This window comes from Condylura cristata, unplaced genomic scaffold (genome assembly GCF_000260355.1).
Source record: "Condylura cristata isolate star-nosed mole 26May11 unplaced genomic scaffold, ConCri1.0 scaffold00027, whole genome shotgun sequence".
Classification (NCBI taxonomy): Eukaryota; Metazoa; Chordata; class Mammalia; order Eulipotyphla; family Talpidae; genus Condylura; species Condylura cristata.
Window position 1 is genome coordinate 15,769,103 of NW_004567128.1, and position 26,115 is coordinate 15,795,217.

General features: G+C 40.4%; 1 protein-coding gene across 3 annotated transcripts in view; it reads right to left on the reverse strand.

The window, feature by feature from the left end:
• The window catches only part of DMD (dystrophin), a 1,782,468-nt gene that overhangs the window by 177,948 nt on the left and 1,578,405 nt on the right, over window positions 1–26,115 (reverse strand). For all 3 annotated transcript variants that reach the window (XM_012730298.1, XM_012730294.1, XM_012730297.1), the window contains one exon: window positions 5,339–5,399. In XM_012730298.1, the coding sequence (XP_012585752.1) occupies window positions 5,339–5,399 (61 nt within the window). The remainder of the gene's footprint in view (window positions 1–5,338; window positions 5,400–26,115) is intronic.

The window sequence follows — 26,115 nt, forward strand, 5'->3', positions numbered from 1 at the left end:
AAGAGAATGTATATCAGTCGCAAGAGGACACAAACAGCTAAAGGTTAGACCAGGCAGGTGACCGCAAACCGATGCAGCCAATAAATAGTTACATTAGTAGTCACGGGAATGGCTGCCACAAGAAGACAGCACAGTCAAAGTGCCAACCAGTAATTTTGGCGACAGACATCATCAAAGACATCAGAAATTCAGGATTCAGAAATGTTGAAGTGACTATTGGCTTCAGCCAGGTGGGTTTTATACTGCCTTTAGCCAAACAGAAACCACCAGAAGGTTGTGAGCAACTCAATACAACAGAAGGCTATGGAATCACGCCTGGGATTGAGAGTGGGGAGCGAAGATGACCAACGTCATTAAGTCATTGGTCCATATCTGTAGCAATGTATGCAACACCCAAAATCGCCAGCCACAGACACTCCTTCAGGCATGAGTTACTTCTTGAGCACTGTGTGGAATAAAGAGCAGATAGCACGATCCCCTGAACCCTGTTTTCATTCTCTGGTGAAGTTCTTCGGAAATATGTAGAAAGGAAACCTGATGAAATGCACTACTGGTGACTGAGTCAGCAGGTTTACCACCACATTTCATTAGTGAATGCCTCCCAATATTTAATAACCACAGCATCTTTGAAGGAGGAAAGGACTGGCTTGTCTAAAAATCAAATCCTTCCTAAGGGACAACTGGCAGAAATAGAAGGTCAGACACTTCAGCTGGTGCTACAGGAAAGGAGCAGCAAAGCAGCCTTCAGCTAGAAGTAATTTATGTAGAACGGGGTATGACTTCCATGGGTTTCTCCATTTTTTGCACCTATGGGAGACAGTAAATGACATTCACTTTCTTCATGAGCCAGTGGAGACTAGAGACGATGTTAACCAATTCAATAACCAAAATGTGGGCAGTTCTAGTCACGACATCCCAAGAAAGATATAAGAGAACTGGAAAAATTCCAGAGAAAAGTAACAGATATGATCAAGGGAAATGCTTCTGCTTCCTTCAAGGGCAGGCTCAAAACCTAAAAAGGTTTAGATTTTCTCAGACTCGGAAGATGCAAATGAAAAGGGGTTAGTGAGGGAAAGCAAGATTAAAGTTGCCTCTGAGTAAATATAATTGCATTCAGTGAACACTGTGGTGCTTAATTGGGGCCATCCCTTGAGGTTAAAGTATGGAGATTGAAAAAGACAGCGAAACATACCTTTATTTACTTACACAGAAATCAGTAAATTCATAGAAAGCAAAGTTCTAAGACAAGGTTGAAGAGGAGGATGGGGACAGTTTAAGAGAACATTGAATAAACTCTTAAGAAACAACAGTCTTAACAAATGGTCACACATCCTAAAATTTTTTTTAAATGAAAATGACCAGGTTAACTGGCAAAGCAGTCATCAGTGCCTACATGTGGGACAGAGCTCTGGGCCAGCTGCCTCTGACCCAGTGCACTATTTCTTATGTTCTTATTATGGATGTGTGCAGGAGCACGCTTCATGTAAGTTTGGGATTCCTAAGTTCTTCTGACACTCTGGGACGCAGAAGAATAATTTCTAACTCATTAAGAAAGCAAGAAGAGTCCCAGCTCTTGGCTCCGTTTGGTTTACCCATATGGGAGTGTGTAACATAAAAAGGTGAAAGAAATCCTAACAGAAAGCAGCAGCTGGTTAAAGGCTATTATATTGAAATTTTCATGAGTTTGACAGTAGGCCAAAAAATTACAAAATGGCAGCGAATGGAAAAAGCAGTTGAAACAGGTTGAACATTCGAACATTGTTGGTGATTGTTTTTTTTTGCAGTGGCAATGAAAGCTGTAATCAAATAACCTAAAAGAGATGCTGACAGGAATAAGAGAGCCCCACGAGAGAGGGAATATGAAAAGTGCAACCGTGATATATGCTATGGACTAATAAACTAGACAAACATGTAGTTGGTGGTATCAAAATCAGAGCTCTTTGCCTCCTATGAAAAGCTGGTGTCAGGGTGTGGGCTCAGCACTGTCTGATTTACAATCTAGAGCAGAAGATGCTGTTTAATGACTTCCAACCTCAAGGATGAGTGCACAGCTCTACAACCAGCTAGGAACTGTGCTATTGTTATTCAGATGATTGGTGCATCCCAGCACTGAAAAGGAAAAATTATGAAGTACTTTAAAAAATAGGCAGAGACGACACCTGGTTTTGCAGGTGAACATGTGTGGTAAAATTACGCTTGAGTGGAAGGCAAGACAAACAAGTTAAGAAAAGGCAAAAATGTGGACTTGTGGAAGTAATGTCACCACAGAACATAATTATTGTTATTTTTAGACCAGAGAGGAATCTTAAATTAAGAACGGTATTTGCCAGTCCAACAATTCCACTGAAGTCCCATCTAATTTACTGTAAATAGCGTATTGTAGGTGATAGTAATGCACAATAAATTGCAAATGACATTAATAATCGATTGGCTACGTAAATTTTCTAAAGATGTGTTCTCCCTATAATACAGCTCAGCGTTTTAGAGATGTAGTTGAGATACTTCATCATCCCTAATTTATAATTTTATAGTTGCAGAGAGATTTGTTCTCCATAAAGTTTCTGAGATATCACTGAGAAATTATACAATTTCTCATTCCAAGTATTTGGTCACATCAGAGGCATTTAAAGTCTCCATACTCATCTTTCTACTAATGTTTACTATTCTATTGTTCTGTGTCTCTTACTATTAAACCAGGAAGAATAATAGTCCGAAATTATACACCAAGATTTGAGTCCTTTAAATAAGTACCTAGAGAAATTGGAGGTGATTGAGAAGGTTGTCAAAAATAGTGGACAAAGAGTGGAATACTCAAACAGTGGAAAAATAGAGTTTCTATGCTTTCATTAAACTAAGAATTGATGTGTTAATTAAATAAATAGCTCAAGCATGTGATGTTTATCATTCAAATAAATAAAACTTGAACACAAGCTGAATTTTTAGGTTTTTAAATGTGGGCAAGACCGTGGACTGAGTGACAGTGATTCTTGGAGCTACAAAAGCATGCAGCTATCACCTAGGCCAACTCTTCTCCTTGCTTTATAAATGAGAATCCAAGGTTTGTCTAGGTTAAAAGACTTTCCCAAGGCGATACAATCAATGAGAGAGAGAGAGAGAGAGAGAGAGAGAGAGAGAGAGAGAGAGAGAGAGCGAGAGAGAGAGCGAGAGAGCGCTAGAACTAGAACTCATGATTTCTTACCCTCAGACATGTGCCTTAAGATGAGCTACCATGATCTTCATAGTTTCTAAAGGCGAATGGCAGAAGTAGGAGGACGAATACAGAGAAGCTATTCTCAAGTTCCACCAAGGAGCAGCAAGAGACTCAGTAACGGGGGGTAATTACAGGATTCTGGAATTTGTTGCCTTTATATCTTTTGAACTCATTTTTTACTTCCCCACAGCAGTGTTCTAGGATCTTCTGTAGTAGGTGTGCGTGCCACAGGGGAGCAGATACATATTTAGAGAAGGGACATGAGAACTAAGGGGAGACTAAGAATCGCCATGAGATATGGAATAAGCCCCAAAAGCTTAATTATTTGGAGAATAATAGTTTAGAGATATACTGGGTATTAAAACCCTATTCAGGTGGCCTTAAAACCCTATTCACTAAAGGAGAGTCTTTATTTCAGTTCATACAAAAACTAGATAAGGTGAGATATTTTACATGGACTGATGAAGGAGCAGATCTCAATCTTCTTAGTCAAAGATGAAATTTGTGATGATGAAGCTAGTGATGTCAAAGATAAAAAATGAACAAAATGTTTTCATGAAATACACAGTAAAGCAATATGGTGCATGTTTCAATCAGTATATTGTTGAATAAAATCAGTGATTCAAATAACTAAAATATGCAGTTTGAAGCAGGATTTGTATACAACAAAAATAATTAAATAAGAAAATTAAATAGCAGGATCAAAGCATATTAAAGGAGATCGTTTAAAGTTAAGGGACAGGGCCCTCCCTGGTGGCGCAGCGGGTTAAAGCACAACACTAAGAAGCTAAAAGTCACTTCAGCATGAGTTTGATTCCCACCCGCCCCAGAGGTGACCCACATAGCATGGCAGACCTCTCCTGACCCCGTCCGCTGCTACCCTCAGCAGTGTACTTCATAGATCTGCCTGTTCTGCTCCCCACTCTGTCTCTCGTGAATCCTCTCACTGCCCCTGCACCTCTGGCCTGTACCCCAATTCTGAATGCACAAATAAATAAATCTTAAAAAAAATAAAAAATTAAAGTTAAGGGACAGCTTGTCAGGAAAGGTTTGGTAAGATAAACCTTTGGATGCGTCCAAAAGATGTGTCTCTCCTTGATGAGCCAAAGGAGTCTCCTCACCCCCATTCTTCTGAGTTAACAAAATTGAGGCATAAAATCAAATTTCTTGAGAACTGTAGTAATGAAGATCTAGGACTGCTGTTACGGCTTTAGAACTGAATTATGAAGAATTGATGGGCAGTGGAAGAACAAAAACAGACTCAATAAAAGATGGCAGGTCCCCAAAATGGAAAAACATTTTATATTTTTAGTCAGACTCATGGAGGAAGCAAGTTCAAAGCCTTTTATTGGCTTTGAAGACTTTTTCATGAATCTGACTAGTTCTAATTGCTGGTAGAATCTATTCAAATTTAAATTTAAGTTTGCCTCTATTCTCAACCCATGAGAGACTGTTAAGGCATCATAATAATTCACTATCTTCTCTCCTCTCTTATCCATGTTGACACAATGTATTGTAATTTGTATTTCAGGCAGCATCCTGCAGAAGGTGCTTTGACGCACCTGCGTTCCTTTGGCTGACATCAATGACCCCAGAAAGCAACATCATTCTGTTGTTGTTATAGCAAAGATGCTGAATGCTGTGTCCTGAGCCTCAGCTCCCCAAATCTGGGGCTGCTGTTGTCTGCCTTTTGGGCACATGAAGTATTCATCCCCCTAAAACAGCTTGCACACATATAGCTGCAGAAATTTGCCATCTTTGTCTGAAGGAGAAATGTGTAGGAAACCTTTCCATAGATGAAAATTTTTCTTGTAAATATTCACTCCCACTCTCTGTAATATAACCTATGGCTTTTTGCTCAATCGTGAAAAACGAATGCCACCTTCTACCACGAAATACAACATATATGGCACATGAAATGGATTTTTCCTAAAGGCAGTTTCCTATTGCATCAGCACATTTTCAAGGGTAATTTTAGCATGAGTTGACGATACAGCCTCCTCAGGGAAGAAAGAACTAAGTTTTGTAAGCCAGGCTACCATTGTGTTTTCAAAAATAAATTCATTTGTGAATATACAGATTGGACACAATAGATCCTGCTGTAAGAACGTGATGCTTCAAACTTACTTGATATAGTAGGGCACTTTGTTTGGTGAGATGGCTCTCTCCCAGGGACCCTGGACAGAAGCTGAAAAAAAAAAAAAAAAGGGCATGGAGGTCAAGTTCACTGTGAACAGCAAAGACAACATTAATCTCCAGAATTACAGTTTTACACTGATACTGGTCTGCTCAGTTGCCCATGAAGACAGGAAGGATTAACCTGCTGTTCTAGAGTTTCTGTCCTAATCTAAGTGAAATTGAACTCATTCAGGCACAAAGATAAATGCAAAGAGAGAGAAAAAAAAAAAAAACTTTCCACTGCCAGACCTATAGAAGAGATAAGAAAGCTAGTGAGGATGCTGACGGCTTTTCCTTTGTGTCTCCTTTGGGTGTTTTTCTTACTCCATTTCCTGTTAGCGCTATTCAGTACCTTTTACTACTTGATCGACTGGGTTGTATTAGTTTAGCAGCTGAAACATCCTCTGTGATATATTTACATTCTATTTCATCTAAGCTAACTTACTACACTTCATGTCTCTCATTGGCTTGTTTTTCTCTTTTGTTTAAACAGAATCCAATTTTATTGATTATATTGTAATTGCTGCCTCAAAATGTCAGCTAACCAGCATCATCTTATTGGAAACGATAAACAAAAATGAGAGGATGGTACTCAACTCCAGAGTATAATGAAACTTTTGTGTTGAATGACGACTGTTACACATGAGATTCAATTTCACATACTGAGAATTCATTTTCCAATGACTATCATGTACGATTCTAATCGGTGATCTTTAAACTGTATTTTAAACACTGAAGTTGTAGTTCTTTCCAAAGCTAAATCCCTAACAGTACCTTATATATACTGTTTAATACAAAGGCTTTTGTTCAAGAGAAAATAATCATATAACATTTCACCAACAAATAAAATGCTCCTCTTGAGTAATGTTTTAAGAAATTTGAGTTTTAAGAGATATAGGCTATCATCAGGAATGTAAATAGAAGCTTTTTTATTAACATGTAGCAATGTTAAGTATACGTTCATTTCCCCCCTGAATTTCCATTTGTTTATAACTGGAAGCACAGTAGAAGCTGACCATTATTTCTTCCTATGAAAAGCTCCCTTCTAAATTAGTCTCACTGTAAATTCACTCCACAATGTATCGAGAGGAAAACATCAAAGCTAATATATCCCTGACTACCCAGTATAATATGAAAGAATAGCTTTTAATGAAAGTTAACTTCACCCACTGCCAGACAATTTAAGGGTAATGAAACTACAGCTTCTTTGTTTTATATAAAGTAATAGAGGAATCTAATCATCCTACCTTCAACCAGACATACTGCTTTGTACCTTGGTGATGTGTCATTTATAAAATACAGAACATGGATTTGTACTTAGCTGCTAATTATGCCTTTTCATTTGAGCAGACAGATTTTTAGTATGAGGGAAAGGACATTTAGCTGCTGTTTTGAAGTAGTCCCTTGCCTTCAATCTCCTTGTCTTTTTTCTATTCTCTCCGCTTTCTCATTCTCTGCTCAACTTGTTAGTTTTCCTTTTCTTGCCCAGATAAATTCTCCAAGTAAGACTTGATTTGAGAACCTAAGCTGGACTCCCTGACTTAGCTGATTGGAGTGCCATGTTACAGGAACCAAATACCAGTTCTCCACCAGGAGGAAACACTAGAGAGAATCAGCAATCACAGCCCCTGGCCGCTCAGTGCACTCCAGTCCTCAAGTCCTGGAATCATAGACGGAAAATCTCCAGAGAGCATTTCGTGTTTACTTCACTGACTGTATGACCAAGTCTCCGAACGCCTAAGCAGAGGAAAGAAGAGCTATTTTTTCCTTACAGAAAGGCCTCTATCGGCTGACATCCCCAAATTTCTCTCATCCCTTTCTAGTTCTTTATCAGGTGAATGGGTCAGAAATTCTTTCTGATTCAGAGGCTCCTAGATATGTCCTCTGATGACCCAAGTGGACATTTGAGTGTTCTACATTACTCCCAGGTATCTCTCAGAGAGAAGTATGCCGAGAGGTCTATTGGTAGCCTGGCTGCACCACAGGCTCTCTGCCTGAATGGAACAATCTTGAAACAGAAAATCTCAAGAGAGGGAAAGGCGGAGGCAGGGTGGGGGGGAATGGAGGGGAGCAGCAGTGCATGGCTGAGCTAAAGGCAAGACTGACACAGTACCCATAGTGGATTTTGCACTGTCAAGCATTAAAAGGAAACAAAAATCAATATAATGCCAGAGGAGTGATCAGAATATGCTTGAACTAAATAGTTGAAAAGAGCATCCCAAAGACAGTGATTGCTGTGAAATTTAAAGCATTTGTAATCATTCTTAATTGTTATATTTTTAACACTGAGTGCATACATAGTATAGAGAAATTGTTTCCAAAACTTAGAACTCTTTTTTTTTTTTGTCAATTTAAAAAGAAAGCTTTTTGTCTTTGTGTGTAGCTAGCAAATAGAACCAATGATGAGATTTAGTTTCATTGAAAGCTGTTTTTTTTTTTTTTCCCTCTCTTGGAATCAGTTCCTAGATGCATCTAAGCAACTGCTTTATAATCATCATTTGAAACTGAAATTTTATATTAAAACTGTCCTTGAGGCAATGAAAACAGGAAAATAACAGCAGCCTTCCCTTGGATGCCCCTCTCCAGCACAGACACGCCCTGGAAGTGCTCGCTTTAGAAATCACACACAGGTGGTATTTGGATTGAGTATCCCCTTCCGTGTAGACTGTTGAGGAGCTGTGGGCAATTTTGCCTTGAGGTTGCCAGATGATTCTGGACTTGCACATTCTCAAAGTTGACAAACTCTATGGTATCTCTCCTAAATGTATCCCAGAATTATCATCTCATTTCTTGCCTTAAGAGTGGACACCCAAAACACCTGTTTCTTATCTCCAAGTGCCAGTGGGCACCTGCCATCATTCACACACATCTTTTATGCCTGATGTGTCTCTTTTTAGTGGGCCATCAAAACCAGATTTATTGGCAAATGGTTTGTATATGACACTGTGTTGACCTTTGGTGTTTTCTTACACAGTTGTTTCTCTAACCACTCTGAGGGATCCCAGCACAAATTTGTGATTCAGATTCTCGAGTGTAGAAACCAGCGATTACCCGAAGGTGCTAGCACTGTGAGGCGTTGTCTACTGAACTGAAATAGGAACATACAGAAGGTTTACTTATTCTAAAGCCCACCTCTGAATTTCCCCGTGTCACAGATGTGGTGTGTTATTGAGGACAAGAAACGGTGGCTGTTCTACCTTCAAATGCTTTCCTCCCACGAGGTGACAGGATTCAATATTGTGCCCAAGGTGGTCTTGAAAAATCACAAATACCAGACCACACTACGAAGGGAAGTGCTCATTTTAATCCTTTTTGGATGTGTGATGAACAGGATGTGCCAAGCGTTGCACCCTGTTGTTAAGTCATATTTGAATCGACACGGGGTCTTACCCAGAACATTCAAAAGAATGCTAATGTTATTTCAACCATGCCAAAAGAGCACTCTCTGGAATTCAGACTCCAAAGCATTCATTTATCTTTCTACTCTTCTCATACTTGCTGCATTTGGAGCTTGGTAACATAGTGGGGGCAAAAAAAAAGTGGGGGCAGGTTAGAGAAATAAGATTGTATTCATTGGAGACAAAAGGAAACCTCATTTCTAGGGTAAAACAGGTGTGAGAATAAATTAGTCTCTCGCACTTGGCTCCTCAGTGTTGTGTAAATTCCAGAAGATTTTTTCTGAAGGAGACCTATTGTAGGGCAATCTTTCTCAACATTTTTTCCTCTATCTTGTTTTCCCAGCCGCTCGCCCCATCACCACCCAGGAATCTCCTAAACCATGGACATACTGTTTATGTGTGGGATGTATCTGTGCTTTACATTGAAATGAGATTTTTAACCCTTGGTAACCAAGTTTCAGTGCTTAATATAGGGGAGTGCTTAATATAGGGGCCTCCCTGGTGGTGCAAGGGGTTAAGTCTTGGCACTATGAAGCTATCAGCAGCCACTGCAGCATGAGTTCAATCCCTAGCCAGGGAGTCGAAGCCCATGGCACAGCAGACTTCTCCTGTCTCACCTGCTGCTCCCCTCAGCAGTGTAGTTCAGTATATCCGCCTGTTCTATTCCCCACTCTGTTTCTGGTGAATGAATTCTCTCATCCACCCTGTATCTCTGGCCTACATCCTAGCTCTTGTATGCATAAAATAAACACATCTTTAAAAAAGACGAATGCTTAATCTAGAGAAAGTAGTGGGGGGTGGGAGCAAGAAAAGAGTCCCTGTGTGCCTAAAACATTTTTTCATTTTGCAGATAATGAAACAGTTAAGATCACATGGGATTTCATGTGTATAGTTCTTAGTAACAGATCCTAATTTTGGTTTATTACTCAAACTAAAGTCAGATGATTCAAGAAACAGAGAAAACAAACACATTTGTACCTTGTACCGTATGTTCCTCAATGGAACCACCCAAACCCTGTGATGTTTTGCTGCTGTCCCATTATTACACACAAGGGAATTGGGGTTCAGAAATGTCCAGAGAACTAGCCTGGATCGTGCAGCTAGCAAGGCAGCCCCGAAGGATCACAAGCAGTCCTTGGAACTTTTTTTCACCCTGTTGCCTATGCTCTATAAATATTTGCCAAAGAACTAGGTCAATAAGCATATCTTAAAAAAGGAGCCAAGTTTGCTACACTGTACCTGAAATCTAAATTTGCCATTCATATGATTCCCACCAGGTGCTGAACTACTTCATTCCCACATCTCACAGGCGTTTCCCATCATTTTAGTGCTGATTAGAAACAATTTCCTTCTCTTCCAGGCAAAGTCTGCCTCATGGTCATCACCACCACTGGTGCAGTTCCGGATGTCGAAATTAAATCATTTAATCATTTCAGAAAAGTCAATTTCAAAACAACTAAGGTGCGACCTATGTTCATTTGACAGGTCAAACGGGAGGCCTACTTCCTGAAGAAACATAATAGCCACGGTCACTTGAGTCATCCTGTAAAGTGAGGCTCTAACACAGCGGATGAGCTGGACAAAGTTCCTGCCACTGTGCACTTAGTTTTAGCCTCTGCACGTATTTCCCAATAAGCGCATGTAGCGTCCGAGCCTTAAAATCAAATGCTGTGTGTTGAGCACACAATGTGCTTAGCCCTGTGGTGGCATTTACTGGTATCAAACGTGCCCACTGCCCTCAGGACCTTTTTTTTTTTGGCCACTTGTGTTTCTTGATAAATGGATACACAAAACGTGACACCAGATACCTCCATTCTGAAGCAACATCTTTATCAAATGCCCTTCTTTATTCTGGGTAATATTTTTTTCTCTGTATCTTTTTCCTATCTTCATTTTCATTTGCTTATGTCTTACTGTTGTTGAAAGTACTATGCTTTTGGCAACATGTACCTGGGTCTTGCTTTTTTTCCAATCTCATAACCCATACTAGGACTTGATTTTTGGGTAATTGGAGGCTGAATTTGTATGATATTTCTTTTAAAGAGAGTTTTTGAAAAGGGTTGTATACCATTGTCAGGGGGTTATGTATTTGTTCTATTTCTTTCTATATTTTACATCATTGCTCATTTTTGTTCAGTTTGTTTTCTCCTCTCAGATGCAGTGCCCATAAAATTCCCACCACCAAGCACCTGTGAAGCATCACTATAGTCCCTTGTGCGCTTCCTGCCCCTGTGTTAATCCTTCTCCCTCCCCTGCTGAATGTCTCCGATTTATAGATCCCTGCTAGTTTTGTCTTTTTACCCCCATCCCTTATTTGGTTTCCACATACCCCTCCTGTAAGTGAAGCCATCCATTATTTTTCTTTCCTTCTGACTTACTTCATTAGCATGATCCCTTCCCCAAGCTCAGTCCATGTTGCTGCAAATGGCCTGAGTTTATCTTTTTTGATTGCTGAATGGTATTCCATTGTGTATATACACCACATCTTCTTGATCCAGTCATCTGTTTTGGGGTATTTAGGCTTTTTCCATACCTTCACTATTGTAACTAATGCTGCAATAAACATAGGAGTGCATGTTTGCTTTTGAATTAATATTTTGTGACCTATGGTAGCTTCCTAGCAGTGTAGTTGCTGGGTCATATGGTAGCTCCATCTTTAGCAGTTTGAGGAACCTCCACACAGCTTTCCATTGTGGTGGACTAGTTTACATTCTCACGTGTTGTTTTCCTGTTTTTTTGTTTTGTTTTGTTTTTGTTTTAATATGTGCCATTCTCACTGGTGTGAGGTTGTAGCTCATTGTGGTTTTGATTTGCTTTTCCCTGATTACAAGTTATGTACCTGTTGGCCATTTGCATTTCTTCTTTAGAGACGTATCTTTTTAGTTCTTCTGCCCATCTTTTGACTGGATCATTTGCATTGTTTTTATTGAGCCTGTCAGCTCTTTGTAGATCTTTGAAAGTAGTCCCTTATCAGTCATGTGGAGTGCAAATATTTTCTCTCAATCAGTGGGTTGTCTCTTTGTTTTGGTTATTGTCTCTTGTTGCACAGAAGTTCTTAGTTTGATGTAATCCCAGCTGTTCATCTTTTCCTTTACTTTCTTTGCTTCGGGGGATTAAGTCTGTAAAGATATTTCTAAAATGTATGGTATGGAGTGTTTTGCCTATGTTTTCTTCTATATTATTTTATAGTTCCTCGGGACCTTATTATTTAAATGGGATGAGCTTTTTGAAGACTGTTGAAGGGGACACTACGAATCAAGTTCGTAGCAGCACACAGATGGCACATTCAGATCAGAAAGGTTGAGAATAATTTTTAGTACACGGGCTGGTGACAAAAGGATGTGCAAGGAACAAGGAAATCAGAAAAATTAAAGGGATTATAATATTAGGGAGACATCACCATCACTGGATCTGAGGGGTGAGAATGCCAAGAGAGAAAGGGGACAGGACAAGGGGGTAGGGAGAGCCCAGCCCAGACTGTCTACCACCCAAGGTCCCAGAGTGAGCAAGAATGTGTGCACTCTGGGGGAAGAGGCACACCTGACAGGACTTGGGCCAAAGCTGGCACACAGGAAGGGAGTCAAGAGAATAAGCATTCTGATCTCAGAATCCATTTTCCCACCCATCTCCTACCATGGCTTGCCACTGACTGAGCGTCACCTGAAGCTAAAGGACTAGGGATCCTCTTGATTCAGCCCACACCAGTCAGTTCCCGAGGAAGTGTAGAGCACCAATGTGGGGCACAAAAGACAGACCCTTCCTCATGCTGCTGCTATGGCAATGAATGGCCTTCAATCTTTCCTCAGGTTCTCCCTCGCTCCTCAGCTAATCCAGTATAGTACTAATAGACTCATTTCTCCAAAGCACTCTTCCCTTACTCAAAAACCTGCCATAGTTCTCCTGCCTATAAACCATTTCTGAGTCCTTCTCCTGGTAACCAAGGTGCTGTATGCATTTAGTTCACTTTTTTCTCCCAGTCCTTCCTTACATGTCTAAGCTTTCAGTTCCGGTGCTTAATGACAGAGACAGCGTCTGTATAATACCCAGTGACCCCTTCTTTCATGACAGAATTTTGAAATGTTGTGTATGACAGTATTCCCAAAGCCTAGGACATAGACTGAAGATACTCAGGTGAAGCGTCAGGGAAAGTTTTTTGAAAATGGCTAACTCATGTGAGAGGCAGGATTTGTCCCTTTCCTATCTTTTGCTTCTTGTCTGGGACATGGATGGGCTAGTGGCTGAAGCTATAGCAACCACGAGGATGAAAGCCATCTTGCTTTCAATCCTCCTGAAGCAGACACAGAGATGATAATGTGAGCACAAGTAGTCTGAGTGGCAATACAAGAAGTACTGGCAAGGGACCTGGAAGTGTCTGGGAAAGAAGGAAAGCTGATCGTGGCTGCATTATTGCTTTGTGCACCTCAAGTCCAGTGTAGATGGGGTCTTCAGTATAGAATGCACTTTTGAATTATCCCATTCAAGGGGCAAAATACTGGAGTATCTACAACTGCTTGTAGGCTACCGTTGGAGTAAGAGATGGGTGAATGGGGCTGATGAACTCCCTGGCCTGCCCCATTGCTCTCAAATCGTTCCTGGTTCAGCTCAGGTACCACCTCCTATCCCACACCTTTCTTTTTAAAAAATCATTTTTCAGTAACATTTTTTTTCTTTGACTGCAGAAAAATACACAGAAGATAATTTAAAATCTCCAGTACTCCCATTACCATGTAAATCATTTCCCATAAACACATATTATTTTGTGAAATTCAGATATTACCATAGACAGGTTTTTACCTGGCCTTGTCACTTGAAATATATTGTAGAAAATATGTCAGCAACTCTCCATATCCTCATTCATTTGTCCATAATTTATTTTTGTGCTTTTAAAAATTTACATATGGCAAATCATTTTGTACAGGTTTGTGAATTATCACGCATGCAGAATCTTGAAAATAATACAGAACAGTTCCCTTAATCCTTAAATTTTCCTCACACAATCCCATTGTGGTCATTCACTCCTTCACATGGTGGCCTTTGGCTTGTTCTGTTCATACATTTTTGCCTATTTTGGATGTCATCTAAATAGAATCATATCTTATGTAACTTTTTGAGGCTGATCTAATCTAGTCAGCATAATGCCCTGGAGAGTCCTCCATATTGCTGTGTATCAATGATGTGTTTCTTTCAATCACTGAATAGTATTCCATCATATGTGTATACCACCATTTATCCATTCAACGGTTGCAGGATATTTTAGACTCTTTCCAGCCTGTGGGCAATATGAGTAAACCTGGAATTGACCTTTATGTATTTTCTTTTTGGTAAGCATTAGTTTTTACTTTTCTAAGGTGAATACTTAAGTGCAAGCTTGCTGGTACATGACACATTTTAAATGGCTGAATCCTATTCCATTAATGGATGTACTAAGGTTTGCTGAAGAAATTTGAGCATTTAGGTTGTTTTCCATTTTCCACTGTTATATATTTTTTGTAGATAAATCTTTGCACACATTTTGTTAATTTTCTTAAGCAAAGTTCTTAGAATTTTTTTTGATTAAAGGCTACGATCATTTTAAAGGCATTTTTTAAAATAAATTTCACTCTTGCCAGCAGAAGTCTTTCTTCATTGATTCAGGTGGAACAAGAAAAACCTATTTTCTGTAGGTCAGTGGCACTTATTTGGTGTAACTCTCAAGGCATGTTAGATATACTGCCTGATATAGTGGATTATTTGTGAACATGCCCACATGTTCCTTCTTTCCTGAAAGACTGCAGACTTTCTGGGCTTAGAAAGGGACTCAGCACATTGCCTTTCATTCTTTTTTCTTAAAATTTTTATTTTTTACATCATTCTTCATTTTTGTGCATTTTTTCATCTCAGTTGTAATCCCCATGGATTTCTTCTACCAATTCACCTGTGTGCCATCACCATAGTCCCATGCACTCTTCCAGCCCCAGGTTTGATCCTATCCCCCTCTCCCTATCCACCTCTGTAATATCTCTGGTTTATAGTTGTTTGTTGTTTCTTGTTTTTACTTTATTACAATTGCTTTCCTCTCCCCTCCCCCATCCCTTATGCTCCTGCTATGAGTGAAACCATCTGGTATTTTTCCTTTTTTTTTTTTCTGGCTTATTTTACTGACCATGATCCCTTCCATATCCATCCATATTGCTGCAAAAGGTATGAGTGGTACATATACATGAGTGAAATATTACCCAGCAATCAAAAAATGATACTCATGCCTTTCATTCTGAAGCCCAACCTGCTGTCTAGAGAAGGATATGGATTGACTGGAGTCCAGAGGACCCAAAACAGACCCAAAACACCTGAATTTGAATCCTACTTCTACCATTGCTGCATAATCTCAAGCCAGTCTTTTCTTCCTCCCTGAATTGTCATTTACTTATATGCAACTGCATAGTGTATCACCCTTATCAAAATGTTGTCAAGATAAAACAAGAAAATAGATGTGAAATTGTTTTTCCATTGAGGTAACATTGGTTTATAATATCTCCTGTGCTCCAGAGGTGGAGGGTCACACCTCAGATGCACATCCTCACACCACACCCACCACGGAGGTACCCGCAGTCTGCGACCACAGTCCATTGGGCCCTCTCTACACTTCGCTCCCCACCTTCCCTCTCCCTTCTGAGAACCTTTTTCTACAGACGGATTTCTAGTGTTTGTTATCAGATTGGCTTGACTGACACCTTGTTTTGCTGCTTTATATTTCACATATCAGTGAAACCCCCAAATATTTGTCTTTCACCTTCTTGCTTCTTTGCTTAGAATTTGCCTGTTTCATTAACATCAGCACAGATAGAAAGATTTCATATTTTTATCATCACTGAGTAGTATTACATTGGTACATTGGTACAGGCACCACATCTTAAATTCACCCATCAATCTGAGTATTTAGGCTGTTACCATAACTTGACTACTGTGAATAATGCTGCACTGAGCGTGGGGGTGTGTGTTCCTTTGATTAGTGTTTTTGCATTCTTCAGGTAGCTTCGTAGGCCTGGAGTTGCTGAATTTTATAGTAGATGTAGGTTTTTTGTTTTGTTTTGTTTTTTCTTTTTACATTGACAGAATCAACTTTATGGACATAGAAAAAATATCTGAGTCAAGAGTTGAACCTGGGTGTTCAAACTTGAGAACCCAATTTTTTACTTACAAGGCAACACTGCCTGTTCATATTGTAGATGTAGTTTTAATATTTTGGGAAATTACTGTACTCTTCTGTAAGGGCTGTATCAGTTTAGTCCATCAAAATGATATAAGAGCACCTTTTCCTCCACATCCTTACCAAAACTTGTTTTTTTCAGACTTTTGTATCTTATTGTGGTTTTGATTTGCATTTCCCCCATGATAGTGACCAACGGCCATTTCTTCATATGCCTGTGGACCATGTGTATGTATTTTTTTTTTGAGAAGTGTCCATTTAGCTTTTTGACCACTTTTTTTTTTAAAGATTTATTTATTCATTCATATAGAACTGGGGTACAGGCCAGAGATGCGGAGGGTGAGAGGATTCACCAGAGACAGAGCGGGGAGCAGAACAGGCAGATCAACGAAGTACACTGCTGAGGGGAGCAGCGGGCAGGTCAGGAGAGGTCTGCCGCGCCATGTGGATCTCCTCCGGGGCAGGCGGGGATCGAACTCATGACGAAGTGACTTAAGCTTCTTAGTGCTACGCTTTAACCCGCTGCACCACCAGGGAGGGCCCCAATTTGACCACTTTTTGATTGGGTTATTTGTTTTCTTATTATTCATGAAGTATTTCTTTATAGATGTTGGATATTAGTCTCTTGTTGGGTGTACGGCAGTCAAAATATTTTCTCCTAGTAAGTGGCAGTCTTTAGTTTTAGTGATTGTTTTTGTTGTTCTGCAGTTTCGTTTTTTTTTAAACTTCATGTAGTCCCATTTGTTTATATTTTCTTTTATTTCTCTAGCTGCTAGCGGCAAATCCACAAAGATTTTGGAAGCCTGTGCTGTGGAGTTTTGTCAATTGTTTGTATGGTTTGGGTGTCACATCTATGTCTTTAATCCAGCATGATTTAATTTTTTGTTTAAGGTCTAGAGATGGTGATCTAGATTCATTCTTTTGAATGTGACCACCCAGTTTTCCCAACACCATTTATTGAAGAAACTTTCCTTTCTCCAATGTATTCTCTGGGCTCCTTAGTCATAGACTAACCATCCATACATGCGTGGTTTTATTTCTGTGCTCTTGATTCTGTTCCACTGATCTGTATGTCTGTGTTTTTTTTTTTTTTACCCTACTATTTTGATTACTATAGTGCTGCTGAAGAGTTTGAATCCTGGGCCTGTCATACTTCCACTCCTCCTCTTTTTATGGAATTGTTTTTAAAAAATATGATACAAAAATGTCACTGTTCCACATTCATGGCATGATGGCAATACTAGGAATCAGTCTGTCTCAACTGGGCTACATTTGTTCTCAACCTTGAACCCACTCTGAACGATGAACATGACACACCTAGTATAAATTAGGACAGTGAGCAATGCCTTTGAATACAAATTGCTTGGGCTTATGGTAACTTCTTTCTATACCTCTGCCAAGAAACCTGGTCCCCACCCAGCTGTTTATTCTTAGCTGGACTTTTTCTGCACTATTCATTAGCATAATTCATAGATTAACTCATATGATACAATGGAAAACAGAGGGCCATCATCTGTTTCATAAACATAAGATTACTTAATGAAAAGGTAAGAAAATTGAGGCACTATATACAATGTTCTAGAGGTAAGAGAATGGAGGTTGAGAGATACAGTTCATAAGTGAACTTGTTCAATGAAGATGAGAAATTACTGACGACTGTTCTTCTAAGACTTAGTTACACGGTAACTGGGACATTCATTGGCAGAAAAAAAATAAGCTGAGAATTGAATTTCAGATACATTATATATTTAGGTCAAAACAACTGGAACACAGCTCTTATTACTGAAATTCAAATAAAAGGACAAAACCTTAAGTAGTAGACGATAGCTATAGCTGTAAAAAGGGCTGCATTCCTTAAGGGAAAGAGGCTGTCAAGAGAAAACTGTACCAAGGGAATACCCGAAAATGGCAGCGGCAATAGAAAAGCTGTCAAAGAAACACAGTAGTGAAATGGGAATCAAGTCAGGTAAACGCAAGGAGGACAGCTAGCTGGTGAAGTCCCAACATCAGTGGGTTCCAGCTGACTAAGCAATTAGAAGAGGAAGAAGACGTCGGTTACAAGATCACAACTCACGTCAACGGGGCAATTTTACGGGAGTGGTGAAGCCAAACCAAGTCACGGAAGTGGAAGGAAGGCCGTGTACAGAGGAAGCAGCAGGAGTAACTCCTAAGGAAGCGGTTGAGAAGTGATGCATAAAAGGAGAAGGTGAGGGGAGAGGGGAGACATCTCAGGGCAGCTTGCCCTCTGTCCTTTTTTGTAAACTAGCCTACTCACTCCTTGATTTATGGAGTTTGCTTAGAGTCTCCTTTCACATGTTAAATCCCACAAAAACTTATTTCACCTTTTCCATTTCCTAAGGTCATCATGAAGATTAGAATATAGTTTTCATGTCGTAAATACCAAATGGATGTGTATGTATCATTTCCCACCCCTCCCCCACCCCACAAGTTGCTCTCTGATTTTGATTTTCTTTTGATGTGATGATGCACAGAGTTCCTGTAGCAAGAGTAAGTTTCCTGTCATTTAACGGAAAGGTCAAGTTAAATTTAACACTTTTCAAAACATTAAATTAAAGTAAGAATGGTGCTTTCTATGTCTGTATCATATATCAAAAGTAAAGATTCAATGAAAACTTTAAGATCACTTGCTCAACTTTCAAAGATGGGCAGATTTTCCATAAAGATTTCAACAGCAGAGACAGATGGGCTACATTCCAGAGGGGAAGGTCACAAGAGTGATGAATGAGACCTCTAATGTCTGCCATAGCTGTGAAAATCTTTATGGCTAACTAAAATTCCTCACGAATAACAACCTGTAAATATTACATGAGCTGTCAGACAGATAACACTGAGCTCAGAGACCATCACACATAGTGAACAGAAAACCCCGCCAAGGGATTTGTCAGCAGATTGCCAAGTCACTTAGACTATCAGGCTTCCATTTGATCTGGGAAGCCGAGTTCACACCAAACTATTTGGCAAGGTGACTGAGTTGCAGAGATAAACATTCTAATAGCCAGTGTCATTGGCTGTGCAGTCACACAAAGTTTAATAACTAATGTTTGGTGGAATGACTCTTGGAAGCAAAGCTCCTCCACACATACAACACTTCGAGCACCCGATTGTGATGGTTAGGACAGTTGGGAGGAAATTAAGCCTCTAAGGCCAGAGGGAGGGGGGTAGGTATGATTTTAAATGGAGCCATGACTGACAGAAACTGATGAAACCTCTGAGTAATTTCAAGCAGAACTGCCTGATGGTATCAGCACAGAATGTGCCTCCAGGTAAAGGTGGCTACCACTTTCAGGCCATCTGGGTTAAGTCAGGTTATTACCAAGTCAGTGCCATAATGCCAGATGCCTTTAGTGTTTCTCCAGATGTGCTTTTAAAAGACAGGAGGTAGTCAACACCGTTTGCTGAATGCTTTCTGTGCAAATGGTATTGTATTAGGCACCAGGGAAATTTCAATGAAAGTAAAATTTGAAACCTGAGGCAGTAGGGAACCACTCATATTAAAAAGCAAATAGCTGAGATGGGCTGTACCGCCATTTAAGAAGCAAGGTAAGAGCCAGAAAGAGCTAAGACTATGAAGGCAACTAAAGGAATAAGAGAGTCAGTGAAATTAAATTCTGGTTCCAATTCTTTACTCCTTTGTACAGGAATTAAACATCTATAACTTAGCTGGAGCTTCATGGTGGGTAAAGTGTTTCTTACCCCCTGGCTGCATGGCCACGTGACTTCCTTTGGCCAATGGGGTTTTTAAAGACACAATATGAACAAGTACTCTTGAGAACATGCCCCAGGTGGCTGCTGAGCCTTCAGCCTGGGCCTCAAAACCTGGTGTATCTAGAGATCATCGGAGCTGAACTCCCAACCTTTAGTCAATCCAGCCTACTGGCCTGAAGCAGGACTTCTCAGTGTAAGTTGATCCAGTTTGCCTGAACTACAAGTGATCATGAGCATGATACCAGAAGGTTACAACTCTCATTTAAGAAAAGGAGAGGAAAAGGTGTGTGTGTGTGTGTGTGTGAGTGTGTGTGTGTGAGTGTGTGTGTGAGAAGCTAATAATCAAGAGATTAAAGAATAGAGAAATATCCCCAAGTCAAAGTCTTTTCTATTTGTTACTGGCCACATCCTCTACTACACCCTTGATTAATGGGGACTATCCCCTTTAGCCCATGGAGCTGAGACTTGTGAATTGCTACTGACAAGTCCTTGGGGCCCTCTTCTTTGAAGCTGATGCCCACAATGGTTATACGTATGAACTTGAATGTATTGCTAAAGTTCCCTAGTCTCAGTTACCTCTTTTAGGAAATGGAGACAATAATCCTTATTTTATAGGGTTGTTGTTAAGGATTAAATAGGTTAATCCATACAAAATCCTTCCTCAGTGTTCAGAGCAAAAAGTGCTCATTATTTCTATTCCTATTCCTACTCCTACTATTATTACCATGAATGTTGTGAGTTACCAAGATATTTATTCCACTCATTTACTGTCAGTATGAGGAGCCTTGGAGAATGAGGTAAATATGAAGGACGGACTCTGGCTGTACAGTTCACTTGACTGGTATCTACCGAAGCACGGGCCCACGGAACAACTCCAGTAAACAACCCTTCCTTCCTACTCCTTTTCCAGACATTTTCTGACACTTCAAAGAATTTTATGCAGTTCTCAGTAGTAAAAAATGAAAGGAGACAAATCTTCCTTTTGGCACTGTGATGCTGGTGTCAACTATGAAAGTCAACTTTTATATTAGTGTTGCTTAGAATTCAAAACAAATAGCTAAGTATTTTGGGAAGGAAATAATAAGCAAAGGTGGTTTTGTTTTGACTTCTGTTTTTAGTTCAGATTTTAAAATTAAATCTCACATTGCCAAACTTACTGTCTTTTTTGTTTTTGTACTTGAATCAGTGTAAAAAATACAGTGTGGCAGGTTCATGTTAGAGAAATTATCTGACCTGAGGTTATGTTGAAAACATAAGCCTTCTTGTCTTATTTTGCCGTGAGACAGCAAGATTTCTAGATAGCTTTCATGTTGGGTTCCAGAAATAAGTGAAGATTTGGTTCAAATCTTCCCGACACTTCTAATGGATGTACCTGCTGCAGACCTCCTGGGCCAAGCCTTTTGAATTAGGCTCTTTCCCTTGATAGTTGGCCTAAGTCAAGTTCCACAACACACTGTCCACTTTTTACCTTTTGAAAATAAATTCCTGCTGTCCTGAACTCACACCATAAATTAGCCTATTCCATCAAATTTTTTCCCAGACATTTCCTGTTCAGATTTTCTCTTTCTAAGTCAAATTGCCCTTGTGTTGACTAATCCTTCAATTATCCTTTCTTTCTTTCATCTGCCTGTTTCTAGTTCATTAAAACATTAGCACTCTCAAAAACCTATATTTATATTCATTATACATACATAAGAAATCCCTTTCTGGACAAAAGAGCTATAAGGGGACTACATGGAAAATCAGAAAGGGGAATATTCATCATGCCAGAATGGCTAAGTAGAAAGGAAAACCTGATTCTTATCATCAAATACATCTTGTGATTCCTGCTAAGTGAAATCAAAGACCAAGCTATGAGAAGCATTTCTTGCTAGAGTCTTCTCATATAAAACACACTACATGGGATTTGCATGTAGTATCAGGGATATTAGTTCTAGTTAAGATAAAATATCTCATTTCTCTCCCTGGAGAATTCCTTCCTCCCTCAACTCCAGTCCTACAACACCCACTATTCATCACCATGGAAGACCACCATGAATCTCTTTATCAGTCTCTTTCGGTTACAATTTGAGTGCTCCAAGGTCAGGAATCTGTTATTTTTCAGATTCCAAGTACCTAATGCTTGTTAATTAATCTATGAGTAAATAAGTAGATAAATGCTATAGACAAAGTCAGACTATGTCACTTCTTAGGTAGAATTCTCCCCACATCTCTCCTTCTTATTGAAAACAAATTTCAAAGGTTTTTTTTTTTTTTTTTTGATCCTTGTCAACACAAACTTCCCTGCTCTGGTTCTTGGCCACTCACTGACCTGTCATCAACGGTGACAGGTTCTACTGGCCTCTATGTCAGTCTGCTAGCCCTGTAGCCATGCCCCATCTCCAGGCCTTTGCACTTACTGTTTCCTCTACCTGGAACACTGTGCCTCAGCCCTCCCCCTTTCCCCAGGTGTGCTAGCTCTTTCACACCTGTCGTCACAGGCCGCCACCTGAACCACCCCCATTTCAAGTGTTCCCTTGCCCTGTCCCTTCTACCCCTTTAGCCTACTTCATCAATTTATTATGACCTGATTGCCTTCTCATATAAAAATTCAAGCTTCCCAAGAGTGATATTTTCATTTATGTATCGCTATTTCCTAAGTACCTCAAACAGACTTTGACTTACATTGATCATCGAATGGATACTTATTGAGTTACACAATCAATCAATTCTTAGTTGGCTGAAAATAAAGTAAAGCTCCTAACTATTTCAGGACATTAGATTGGGCTATAGATTGAGATCTTCCTTATTGTATAGAGTAAGAATAACTCCCAGAGTGCCTAGGTATTTATTCACTCAGAGCCCACCCTAAATCTATCTGCAAGATGTTAGATGCGAGAAATCAAAAAGAAAAGAAAAAGAACAATGCAAGTTCTTTGCCTTTATGGGAAACTCACCCTCCAACCCATTTCCTTTTATGATCTATTTTATCAACTCAGTTTCATTCTAACTCTTGCCTTTCATTGGGATGTGTGCTACTGAGCTTCAAGTGTGAGGCAAGAGACTGATGTAATTAGGTCCCTACAGTCTTTATTCACGAGTGGCGATCATGTGGTCAGACCTTACATATACTGGACCAAATTGTCAACCTCGCTATGAAAGCAAGAATGGAACGAATTACCCACTGACTAGAATGGGCCTCTTCCAAGGCTTTTTTCTCAGCTGTTTCTAAATGACTGTCAGTTGCAAACCCCATCCGCAGACCGGATTCCTCAGGCAGCAGTCACTATCACAAATTTCAGGGAGCAGGATATTTAGTGAGGCGTGCCCAGGAGGTCAATACTACGGAAGTAGAAGATAGAAGCAGGATGGGAATGGAGAGAAGTCAAGAGTTGCTGGGGGCCCAGTGACTATTTCGGTTGACCCCGTGGAGCTCTGCAGCTAGAGTGCAGGCATTCTCCTAAGTTGGGCCCAAATGGCCAAGATGTTATTCCCTTTCACTGCTCACAAGCTACCCTTGAAGAGGTGTGATTTTGGGTGCAAAGCAGCTGAAGCAATTCCTAAAGGGGCCGACCAGTTTTAGAAGCTCTCTCCTCTTCGAGGTAAGGGACTTGGGTGTACAGAAAAGTATCTCAGGCTCACTCAGACACAGGTAGCCCCACAGTGTTCCATGAGAGTGTGCCAACATGGCCGTGGCTGCCCAGAATGGTATTCAGGGGCAGTTCTCAAGTATGGGGCACTTTGGCCTCCAGGAGCTGTCTGACAATGTCTAGGGCATTTTTGGTCATCTTGTGTAAGGGAAGTGGGTCCCGTTGGCATATAGAATGTGGAGACCAGGGAAGTTGCTAAGCATCCTATAGTGCATAAGAGAGACTCTGTAACAGAAAATTGTCTGGCCCAAAATGTCAATAGTGGCCATGTCAAGAAAGCCTCATTTATAACCTGGCTTGTGGCATACACAGTGATCTGAACCTCAGATAGCAAATAACTGACCCAATCAGCTTCTCTTTCTTGGAGAGTTTGATCACAGTACAGAGAAGAAAATTTGGATGGTAGAGATGTGCCTAAGTCAAAAGAAAAGAAAAAAAAAACAAAACAGAGAGCTAAAGAAAACAGATCACAAGGCAGAGATAGGAAGAGAGAAGGAGAGAAGCAAGAAACTGAGAGACTGTAAGAATCTGAAGTTTACGATAGCAAAGGCGTATATAGAGAGAAGCAAACATGGGGGTGTTTCCTGCCCCTGGTTTCCACGTATCCTTGAGATGTCCCTCAGTCCCCGAGCCCATTCCTGCTCTTTACAGCCTCAAGGAGACACGGCCCAGAACAGCAGTATCTGCAGGAGGCTGAAACTGAGAGGGCAGTTACTGCTGATGTAGTTAACAATCGAAGAGAGAGCCGCGTTTAAACCAGGAGCAGTTTATGTAAGTCTACAAAAGAACAAAATGCTTTTGTCCTCACCTCAAAGTTCTCACCAAAAAGTATTTTGTAATCCCAAACTGGTTGTGTTCTGAAAATGGAAAACATCCAAATGGAAAAACAAAACTAATGATTTTTGCCCACAGGGTTGTGATTCCACCATTTCTGCTGTGCAAAGCTTTGCATTTTGGGACAGATGACAAAATGCTACCCTAGGCCAAACACACAAATGCCTTCATTTTCTGGAAAGTGTAAAAATACACCTTGCCAAGCTAGCATGCCACTAAAGCAGTGCCTGCGTGTCATGAAATTCAGGACTGGGTCTAGGTTGCTCTGCCTTAGGGCCTCTGAGGTCCCAAGGAATTTGTCACGATGAAAAAAGATGAAGAAAGAAACCGGCATTTGCTTCATCTCTGCCATATCACCAGACGAATTTCCATGCGTGTCTGTGACAGCGGTGAGCGATCAAGCTAAATGCCACCATCTATCTGTCAAGCCCGCTCGCGCACATGGCATCAGAGGAGCTTCACAAAATCTGGGAGCGGTTAATGTTGCTGGTGCCAGGTTCCCTTTCTTGAGCTGCTCTGAGTGTTGGCTACGATGAGTCCATTACTCCCATTTTTAGTGAACCTCCCTCAGTGAAATGGGAATGGTCTTACTGCCCCGCATGACCCCAGAATCCATTAATGGCTTAGTGACATGGGGGAGCAAAAGCCCAGCTCCCTGGCCCCAAAATGAGGCCAACTTCGGGTGCAATGCATTCCAGAGCTCCCGTGGGCGCAATATGGCGGTGGCCTTCAGCAACCAGATGAGCAGCCCAACTCGGGGCTCCCTGATCAGCACCCCTCTCTTGTCCCTGACAGCTGTGCTCTCCATAAATTACTGACAGCCCAGTCCCCATCTACAACCGTTTGCATGGACCTGATATACCTAGGATGGAGAAGGTTTCCTGGGGTATGGGGATTTCAGTGCTAAAACTAAGAACAATCTAGACAAAATCAGCCTTCCCCAGGCAGAGAGCTATTTGGAGCCCTGCCTCTAGGGACTGGTGATCTGAGAAACATAGATAAAGTCAGTGATGTTGTGGTAAATCAGATATGCAAAATAAATTAAAAACAAGAAGGAAGCCTGATTTGCTAATGAGGGCAGGGGGAGAGTGGTAAATACTTCCACTATGCTGTCAAGCGACCCTAGGTTAGCTTAACAAACACTACTCACAATTCCTATTTCACAATGGGCTCTAGCTAGTATAATCCAGTTCTGATGCTTCAAGAAATGACTGTGTAGGATCACTACTGCACAATTTCTCAGGTAAGAAGGCTGAAATACAAACACACCTTCAGTCTTATTGGAGAGTATCAACTTAAGCACACAGTCAAAGAACCACAGAAAGCAGTGTTCAGAACACAGTGTAACTGTGCACACCGGAAGGGTTACCTTTGAGTTTAGGGAGGTGTTACCAGCATACCAGCATATGTTGGATGCCATTTGTCTCTAATTCCCAGTAATTGGACAGATGTGATTGCTGAAGAAATTGTCCCTCTTTTTTTTTTTTTTTTTTTAAGTCTGGAGATTTTACTTGATAGAGAGCTTTAAGCTGAAAATCACCTCACATTGTACCTACAAAGTTTCTTCTGACTTTTATCATGATGGCTTCTTTAAACTGACCTGAAGCTTTAAATGCTCAGACCACTCATATTTCAAACTCATCCATCCCCTGAGGACAACGGTGTAAGATTGGTGTACTGTTAAGTGAAATGCCAGCAATTATTAGATGTGCTTAAAATTTTTTTCCTCTATTTTTTTTTAATGAAGTGTGTGAGTTGGGGCAGGAGCAGGTGAAATTGTGGCAATGGTTAAGAGCGATACAAACTTTCAGTCCACTTTTACCAAGGGGAAACTAAAAAATCTTGGGTTGCTTTAATAAGAAAGAGTTAACCAGGGATTTAATTGAGGCAGTTAAGATTATAAAGCCTGCAAGACATAACTGATCAGTCCTTTCATTTTACAGTCTTTCATAA